The sequence below is a fragment of the Gekko japonicus genome, unplaced genomic scaffold (assembly GCF_001447785.1).
Source record: "Gekko japonicus isolate JY-2015 unplaced genomic scaffold, Gekko_japonicus_V1.1 scaffold1347, whole genome shotgun sequence".
NCBI classification, from domain to species: domain Eukaryota; kingdom Metazoa; phylum Chordata; class Lepidosauria; order Squamata; family Gekkonidae; genus Gekko; species Gekko japonicus.
In genome coordinates, this window is record NW_015171544.1 from 496,107 (window position 1) to 506,299 (window position 10,193).

A 10,193-nucleotide genomic window follows, 5' to 3' on the forward strand; every position below is an offset into this window, starting at 1 on the left:
TAGCAGAAATGGACAGATTAAGCATTATATTACAAGGGAAAAATCAGGAAATATTTGAAAACAGACGGAAAATGTTCTATGTTTGGTTAGATAATATAACACAAAAATGACTCGCATGAATAACAAATGTAAAATAATGATAATTTGTATATAATGTTATCAAATTATAAATAAACAATTGGGGGGGAGAACTACAGCTCCCAAGGTGCAACGCGTTAAAAGTGAGTCATCAGCAACATGGTTAGCCATATATATGGGATTAGATAAAAATGAGGCAAGCATTGGGGGAGGGGGGGTCTGTATATGTGGCCTGTCTAAAAAAAAGGTAAAGGTTTCCCTTGCTTGAAAGCTAGTCGAATCCGAGTCTAGGGGGTGGTGCTCATCTCTGTTTCCAATCTGAAGAACCAGCGCTGTCCGAAGATGTTTCCATGGTCATGTGGCCAGCATGACTAAACACCGAGGCACCCAGAACACTGTTACCTTCCCACCTATTTATCTACTTGCAATTTCTTGTGTTCAAACTGCTAGGTTGGCAGGAGCTGGGGCCAGAGACGGGAGCGCACTCCGGCATGCAGCATTCGGGTCTCGAACAGACAAACTACAGACCTTCCAGTCCACAGTTCAGCATCTTAACCTCTAAGCCACTGTCTACTAGGCCCTAAAGATCCATGAATATTTCAATAAATACTTTTCCTTTGACAACAGATTAAATACTTTTCCATTACAAAGAACTTTTTTGAGAGAAGAACTTCCTGAGCGCCTTGCGGATCTCCTTGGTCTTGATGCTGTAGATGATGGGATTCAGGACTGGGGGAACCAAGAGGTAGACATTGGCCATGAGGGAGTGAAGATGAGGAGAAGCGTGCTTGCCAAAACGATGTGCCATGGACACGCCGATCATAGGGACATAGTACACCACCACCGCACAGATGTGGGAGACGCAGGTGTTGAGGGCCTTCAGGCGCCCTTCTTTCGAGGCCATGCCCAGCACCGTCTTGAGGATCATGATGTAGGAGAGGACAATGCACAGCGAATCGAGCCCAAAAGTAGAGAGGACAACAAACAGACCGCATCGGCTGTTCACTGTGATGTCAGCGCATGGCAGGCGGAGTAAATTGGAATGCAAACAGTAGGGATGAGCGAGGACGTTGGGTCTGCAAAACGGCAGTCCCCGCAGGAGAGCGGGCAAGGGTATCATTAGGACGATGCTCCTCGTAGCAACCCCCAAACCTATCATAACGATCCGGGAGTTGGTCAGGATGGTGGCGTATTGGAGGGGGTTGTAGATGGCTACGAAGCGGTCAAAGGCCATGGCCCAGAGGACTCCCGAGTCCATGATGGAGAAGGAGTGGATGAAGAACATCTGGGCCAGACAGGCATCGATCCCGATCTCCCGGACATCAAGCAGGAAGACGTTCAGCACGGTCGGAAGAGAAGAGAGAGAGATCCCCAGCTCGCTCCCAGCCAGCATGGAGAGGAAAAGGTGCATGGGCTTGCGCAGGGTCTGGTCCTTCACGACCACAAGGAGAATAAGGCTGTTTCCCAGAATTGCCAGGAGGTACAGGGAGCAGAAAAGGGCAGCGACCCAGATGCTCCTAGCTTCTAATCCCGGGATGCCGGTCAGGATGAACACGGGAGGAACACGGCTCCGGTTTTCAGGGGCTCCATGAAGATGAGCATTCTCCATACAGGACCTGCATGTAAATACAAACACCAGCAGCATGTCAGCTCTGAACCTGGAGTATTCGGATTACTGCAAAACATCTGGCGAGTAAGGGATGGGAGGTGTGCATGGCTGATTGTATCCCTGTGTCAGGAATCTTCTTAGGTGGGTCACATTGATGGCACACCAACCCAGGCCTTCCCCCTGGAGTATTTCCTCCATGAGTGGATGCTTTGGGGTGTCGCACTAGACCCCTGAACATGAAGAAGAAGGGTTGGGTTTCATACCCTGCTTTTCGCTACCTTAAGAAGTCTCAAAGCAGCTTACAATCACCTCCCCTTCCTCTCCCCACAACAGGCACTTTGTGAGGTAGATGAGGCTGAGAGAGTCCTGAGAGAACTATAACTGGCCCAAGGTCACCCAGCAGGCATCATGTGGAGGAGGAGTGGGGAATCAAACCTGCCTCTCCAGATTGGAGTCCCCCGCTCTTAACCACTACACCATGTTGGCTTTCATGAGGCCACACATCAGGCCCGTAGCCGGGATTTGGTGGCTTGTTTGGTGTAGTGATTAAGTTTGGTGTAGTGGTTAAGTGCGCGGACTCTAATCTGGGAGAATCGGGTTTGATTTCCCCACTCCTCCTCCACTTGCACCTGGCTGGGTGACCTTAGACAAGCCCTAGTTCTGATAAGAACTGTCTTTGAAAAAGAGCTGTTTCTGTCGAGAGCTCTCTCAGCCCCACCGACCTCACAGGGTGTCTGTTGTGGGGAGGGGAAGGGAGAGGAGTTTGTCAGCCGCTCTGAGACTCCTTTGGGTAGTGAAGGGTGGGATATAAATCCAATCTCTTCTCTTCTTCTTCTTCCTGTGAGGCAAATTTCTTTCTAGTGGGGGTGAAGTTCTCGGTGCAGAAAGAAAAGCCACCTAGCCAATAGAAACCCAGGATAGATCTCTGAATTGCAAGCTGTCAACCACTTTAGATGACAGTTCTCAGCTGCTGCAAGTTAATCACTTCTGCCAGCCTAAGCAACAGTTTTGAGAACAAGCCGGCAGGTGGGGGTGAGGACTTCTGTAGTTAAGAAAGCTATGGCTGGGAGGGCGGGGCCATGGCTGGGAGGGTGGGCTATAAAAATAATAAATAAATAAAAAATAATTTTGCAGAAAAACTCTCTTAAAGGAGACCAGTTTCTTGACACAGAGTTAGAAGGTATCCTAGAGGTCACCTACTCCAACCCCCTTGCTCAGTGCAGTAATTAGTCAGCTACAACACCTCACTCTTCTTAAAGGAGAGCACACCTTTAAAAAAAATTAAAATGATTGATAAAAGCATCTACAGGAGAAATTCTTGTGGGACTGTGCCTTTAAGAAAGGAGGCAGAGCCCCCAAATGCCCCACTGTGGCTGGCTGGGAGGTCGGGGCCATGGCTGGGAGGGTGGGCTATAAAAATAATAAATAAATAAAAATACTTTGGCAGAAAAACTCTCTTAAAGGAGAACACATGTGGAGAGTGCAGCAGCCACATAAGAACTGCTGAGGCACAAGGGCATGGATGTTTGGAGACTGGTGCCACTGGACCACATTCAGTCACACATCTTATTGTGCAGCAAGACAATGTTGAACGACAACAAGCGTACAAAGAATTGGAAGGGGGGCTTTGCTGCAGTGGGACAGTCATCTTGGAAAGAAGACGTGGACTCCTCTGTTCTGTACTGCCAGAGGGGGGCAAGGCACAGCCCCCAAAGAATAATAACGGCTGCACGAGCTGTCGTATATCAGGAGAAGCTTCCTGACTGTAAGAGTGGTCGAGCAGTGGAACAGTCTGCCTCGGGAGGTGGTGGAGGCTCCTTCGCTGGACCGTTTTCAAGCGGAGGAGGCTGGACGACTCTCTATTGGGTATGTTGTAGGTATGTAGGGCTCTCTTTTGGCTATGCTCCTGCAGAGTGCAGGGGGCTGGACTAGATGACCTGCAAGGTCCAACTCTAACATTCTATGATTCTATGTATTCATCAAGTGGTGGACTTCTACTCAATAGGCAGGGGGCGTGGTGTCTCAGTGGCATTTGTGGTTTGAAAAGAAGCACAGCCAAAAATGAAAAGAGGCGTTGAGCCTTATCAACTTGGGACTGATCCCCACACACACACACACCATTGTTTGGAGCTAAACATTTCTAGTCAAGCAGAATTCTACAGGACTGGATATAGAATCATAGAATCATAGAGTTGGAAGCTACCTCCAGGGTCATCTAGTCCAACCCCCTGCACAGTGTAGGAAATTCACAAATACCTCCCCCCACACACCCTCCATTTGGGACTGATCCCCCCCCCCACCACCATTGTTTGGAGCTGAACATTTCTGGTCGAGCAGAATTCTACAGGACTGGATATAGAACCATAGAACCATAGAGTTGGAAGGGACCTCCAGGGTCATCTAGTCCAACCCCCTGCACAGTGTAGGAAATTCACAAATACCTCCCCCTTCACACCCACAGTGGCTGCTGTTCCATGCCCAGAAGATGACCAAAAACCTTCAGGATCTGTGGGAGGTTCCCGGTGAGGTTGAACTCTCTAGCTTGCACAGAGTCTCTTCTATAAAGAATCTCTGAACCTGCACCTGTCATTTCCCCAGAAAGCTCTTTCCTGGGGGCACCTTCTTGGGCAGGGGGTGTAACTCAGAACACGGTAATCTCAATCCTCGCCAAAGGACAGTCTGCCAAGGACAGTCATCTGGAGAACCCCTGTAAGTTTGGGGTCTCTAGCACTTCGGGGGACCATTCGACCACAACCAGTGTTCCCCCTAAGCTGAGTTAGTGTGAGCTAGCTCACTGGTTTTTTAGCCTCCAGCTCACACATTTCTGTCTTCGCTCAGGAAAGATGGGGCTCCAGAGCAAACTAATTTATTCAGTAGCCAAATCACTTGCTCACAATTCTAATGCCAGTAGCTCACAAAATGTTTTGCTCACAAGACTCCACAGCGAAGAAGAGGAGGAGGAGAAGGAGGAGGAGATTGGATGTGTACCCCGCCCTTCACTACCCAAAGGTGTCTCAGAGTGGTCATCCAGCCAGGTGCAAGTGGAGGAGGAGTGGGGGAATCAAACCCGGTTCTCCCAGATTAGAGTCCGTGCGCTCAACCACCACACCAAACTACAACAACATTAGAGGGAATGTTGATTCTGCAACACAAACCTCACAAACTAAACAGGTTCGTTTGCACCTAAAGAGTTTGCGATGGCTCACGGCTCACGGCTCACAAACGGGGCCCAGCATGAAGCACAGAGGGAAACGAGCTGCATATTCTTCTGGTGCTCGCCGGTCCCTCCGAACCAGGGCCAGCCCTGCGTACCTTCAGAGGTCTGATGAGGCCGGGCTGCCCTGGCCTATCCCTGCTTTGTTGCCCTCCTGACTCTGCTTGGCTTCCAAGATCTAACGAGGTCAGACTCATCTTGGACCATCCAGGGCAGGGCAGGGCAAAAGCCATACAGAGCTGGTTTGCCCTTGCCTGCCTCTACATAGCAACCCTGGACTTCCTTGGTGGTCTCCCTTCCAAGTACCAACCAGGGCCAACCCTGTTTAACTCCTGAGATCTGATGAGTTTGGGCTAGCCTGGGCCATCTAGGTTGGGACAAGAGACATTGAGAGGTGGGTTGCCAACTTGCCACTGCCTTCCTTTGCATGGTGACCCTGAGTTTTGTTGGTGGTCTCCCATCCAAATAGAAACCAGGGCAGCTGTCAGCTCCACTGCTGGCCGCCCTTTGCAGCCGGGTCTCTTTCCTCAGCCACCGCTGCGGGACTGTCTTCTCCGTGCAGAATGCCAGATGTGCACATCCCAGGCCTAGGGATGGACATGAACCTGCTCACCAACTAAAGTTCCTGTTTAATTTTGGCCGGTTTGTGAACTGACGTTTGTGGCGAGTCAACCTGTCCGAACTTTCCACAAACTTTCAGGCAGTTTGTGGCGGTTCATGAATGGATCTGTTTCTGGACAGTCTCCGCTCAATCAAAGTATTTCCCAAACTTCTAAAACAACAAGGGAGAAACCGTAGACGAGTGGGCAGCAAGGTGCGGTTCCCTGTACATTTGGTGTGTGTAACTTGCACTTTTGAAACCGACCTTGACATTTTCCCCAGAAGCACTTCCCTGGGGGCCTCTTATTTGGGGAACCATAACTGAAGCCCCAGAAATTCAATCTGCACATAACTCGGAGTGTGAGGCTGAAGTCTCTAACTTGCACAGAGTCTCTGAACCTGCACCTGTCATGTCCCCAGAAAGCTCTTTCCTGGGGGCACCTTCTTGGGCAGGGGGTGTAACTCAGAACCCGGTAATCCCAATCCTCGCCAAACTTGGAGGGTCTGCCGAGGACAGTCATCTGGAGAGCCCCTGTACGTTTGGGGTCTCTAGCACTCCGGGGGACCGTTCGACCACAACCACTGTTCCCCCTAAGCTGAGTTAGTGTGAGGTTTTTAGCCTCCGGCTCACACATTTCTGTCTTCGCTCAGGAAGGATGGGGCTCCAGAGCAAACTAATTTATTCAGTAGTCAAATCGCTCGCTCACAGCTTTAATGCCAGTAGCTCACAAAGTAGAATTTTTGCTCAGTAGGTTCCACAGCTTAGAAGAAGAACAAGAAGAAGAACAAGAAGAGATTGGATTTACAGCCCGCCCTTCACTACCCAAAGGGGTCTCAAAGCGGCTTACAAACTCCTTTCCCTTCCCCTCCCCACAGCAGACACCCTGTGAGGGAGGTGGGGCTGAGAGAGCTCTGACAGAAACTGCTCTTTTTCAAGGACAGCTCTTGTCAGAACTACGGCTTGCCCAAGGTCATCCAGCAGGTGCAAGTGGAGGAGTGGGGGAATCAAACCCGGTTCTCCCAGATTAGAGTCTGCATACTTAACCACTACTACCAAACTACAACGACATTAGAGGGAATGTTGATTCCGCAACACAAACCTCACAACCTAAACAGGTTCGTTTGCACCAAAAAAGTTTGTGATGGCTCACGGCTCACAAACCGGGCCCACCATGAAGCACAGAGGAAAATGAGCTGCATTCTTCTGGTGCTCGCCCGTCCCTCCGAACCAGGGCCAGCCCTGCGTAGCTTCGGAGGTCTGATGAGACGGGGCTGTCCTGGCCTATCCCTGGTCAGGGCGTTTCAGACACGGACTAACAATATCGGCATTTCTTAAGACCAGCATCTTGTCTTCGTCTTCTGTTGGGATAATATTTTTAATGCAAAAAATATTTCAAACCAGCCAAAGAGGAAAGGGGAAGCTGAAGCCAGAGAAAGGGGACTTCCTGAGCCAGGCAACAAGTCCCGTCCAGCGAGCTGCTCCTTCCCAACAAAGGCTGAGACGTTGTCCCCACATGTCCCCCCCCCAGTTCCCCAGCACTGCTTACCTCCCGCGCATTCAGCAGCTGTCAGCTCCGCTGCTGGCCGCCCTTTGCAGCCTGGTCTCTTTCCTCAGCCACCGCTGCGGAACTGTCTTCTCCACGCAGAATGCCAGATGTGCACATCCCAGGCCCCCCATCAGGCCGTATTCGTACGCCACCAGAGCCCAAGAGAGGTGGTCCTGAGAGCCACAGGCAGGCCCTGGTGTGGGATGAGCCGATTTTCTTTAATTGCTCTGCCTCATGGGGTCTCTGGGGCGGCTGACAGCAGGTTGCTCCTTGCAGACTGTAGATACAGGATACAGGAAGGTGCCGTCTACTGAATCAGTCCCTCGGTCCATCAAGGTCAGTATCATCTGCTGAGACTGGCTACCCGCTCTCCAGGGTCTCAGGCAGAGAGGTCTTTCCCATCACCCACTGCCTGGTCCTTTTAACAGGAGATGCTGCCAGGGATTGAACCAGGGACCTTCTGCATGCCAAGGCGATGCTCTGTCACTCACAGCCCTGCCCCCTCCCTGAGGGGTTCATCCAGACTTAGACTGGGGAAAAAAGGGGGGGAAACTCAACCCAAGATGACACTGCGAACCAGAAGGGTTAAGCGGACCATGTATAGCCATATCCATTCCAATTATTCTAAATAAAAAACCATGAAATGAAATAGTGAAATTATTATATTAATAGTTCCAGTTGTATAGTTTGAAAAAATAGTTTGTTGAAATTAATAAGCATTTGGATGGTCAGTAGTTCAGCAGTTCGAGAGCCGGGTGTGCCGCATGACGGAGTGAGCTCCCGTCTCTAGTTCCAGCTCCTGCCAAACTAGCAGTTCGAAAGCAAGACATTGCAAGTAGATAAATAGGTACCACTTCGGTGGGAAGGTAACAGCGTTCCGTGCGCCTTGGTGTTTAGTCATGCCGGCCACATGACCACGGAAATGTCTTCGGACAGCGCTGGCTCTTTGGCTTGGAAACGGAGATGAGCACCGCAACCCTAGAGTCAGAATCTACGGGCTTTCGTCGAGCAAGGGAGACCTTTACCTTTTTATACATTTGAAATAATAATTTGAATTTCTTTTCCCCTTCCCCCCCCCTCTATTTTTATAATTTCAGGATACAACATCTGGTCTTTATATAAGTGTACTAAAGATCTTGTATACATATGTTTGAATGTGTGTCTATACTATATTGTAATAGTGACCACTGAGGAAGGCTCTGTGAGGCCGAAACGCGTTTGGTCTTCAGTTGGAAAGTGTTGACCCATCATGTGTATTAATGTTTGATATGCTTTTATTAGTCTGATACTTGAAAAAAAAATTAACCCGAATATATTTTAATATGTGTACACCCTAATAAATTTTGTTCTTTTATCATTTACATGGTCAGCTCAACTCTTCTGGTTCGCAGGTTCATCCAGACTTCCCTGGCTGCTACACGCCTTCCGAACTCCTTCCTCTTCTTACACCTTCAGGGGGAGAGTCCCTTTAAAGGCACCTGAACCCTCCAGAATAGCCTCACGAATCCATACTCCTTTTGTCTGCTGTATGTTAGGTGGTTTGGAATAGCTGATTTGTAGTCAAAAGAACGTGACGATCAGTTGTCATCCCTTCACTCATGAAACAAAGGCAAGAGGCAACAGCATGGATTTAGTCACTTTACTGGCTGGTTTATACCCTCAGTATTCAAAGACGGCTACTCCATCCCTGTGCATGCGGGGCTTGGAAAAGAATATTGTATCATGGAGAGTGTAAAACACTAACCAAACACACCACCCTAGGGAGGGGCCCTGGCTCCGGAGAAGAGCCTCTACTTGGAATGCAGGAGGTCCCAGGGTCTTTGGCCATCTGGTACCAGGTGGTCTCCCAGACCCAATCAAGGAGCTTACTTGATGGAACCTTCCAGAAGATGTTGACATCCACTCCTGCTTTCTCCCCCCCCATCTGGTTACACAACTGAATTATGATTAACCAATGACCACATTCTTGAGTCTGGCCTGGAAAGAGATCAAGATGGTTGTACTGTATCAAGTCCTGACAAGTCCAGACATGTCCAGGGACAACCGTTGAGCTTCGCTCCAAGAGACAATGGACTATGCAGATCCTAGCCCGCTCCAATCAGGGGGCTAGGCTCCTGGCCGAGAAGCCAATGGGACTCTCGGCCACTGTAAATAACCTATTGGGAAGTGGGGGGCGGTGTTTTGGGTGGCAGTTTCTTGGGGAATATAAGCCGGCCTGCGAGCCGGCCAAAGCTGTCTTGTTCCTGACTGAATAAAGTACGCTTTGCTGAAATCACTCTCCGTCTGCGTACTTTTCAATGGTGTCATAGAATCATAGAATGTAAGAGTTGGAAGGGACCTTGCAGGTCATCTAGCCCAACCCCCTGCACTCTGCAGGCACAGAGCCGAAATATAGCCCTACAACATACCCAAAAGATGGTCGTCCAGCCTCCGCTTGTCAGCAGAAAGGCCCAATTATGGACAGCTGCAAGCTGGAGCTAATATCCACGTTGACCCTTGAGGGGAATCAGGGTGCTTTGCCTCACACAACTTTTGATAAAGTTCCTCATCAAAGGCTCCTAAGTAAGCTCAAAAATCATGGGATAAAAGGACATGTCATTTTGTGGATCAAAAACTGGCTAATTAATAGAAAACAGAGAGTGAGTATAAATGGGCTATTTTCTCAGTGGAGGGAGGTAAGCAGTGGGGTACCACAGGGATCAGTACTCGGTCTGAAGCTTTTTAATTTGTTCATTAATGATTTGGAGTTGGGAGTAAGCAGTGAAGTGGCTAAATTTGCAGATGATATAAAGTTGTTCAGGGTGGTGAAAACCAGGGAGGATTGTGAGGAACTCCAAAGGGATCTGTCAAGGATGGGCAAGTGGGCGTCAACATGGCAAATGGGGTTCAAAGTGGCCAAGTGCAAACTGATGAACATTGGAGTCAAAAATCATAAATATAAATACACATTGATATGCTGGGGATTATTAGGAAGAGAATTGAAAACAGATCAGCCAATATTATAATGCCCTTATATAAATCAATGGTGGAACCTCATTTGGAATACTGTGTGCAGTTCTGGTCACCACACCTTAAAAAGGATATTATAGCATTGGAAAAAGTGCAGAAAAGGGCAACTCGAATGATAAAAGGGTTGGAACACTTT

General features: G+C 49.1%; 1 protein-coding gene across 1 annotated transcript; it reads right to left on the reverse strand.

Moving 5' to 3' along the window:
- Positions 1-721: 721 nt before the first annotated feature.
- On the reverse strand, positions 722-1,687 carry LOC107117529 (olfactory receptor 51I2-like). Its single transcript, XM_015419668.1, has one exon. It carries the CDS (start codon positions 1,685-1,687, stop codon positions 722-724), a length of 966 nt encoding a protein of 321 aa, XP_015275154.1.
- Positions 1,688-10,193: the final 8,506 nt, after the last annotated feature.

Excerpts from the sequence above, each read along its gene's own strand:
- LOC107117529 (XM_015419668.1), bottom strand. The coding sequence starts at position 1,687 with ATGGAGAATGCTCATCTTCATGGAGCCCCTGAAAACCGGAGCCGTGTT.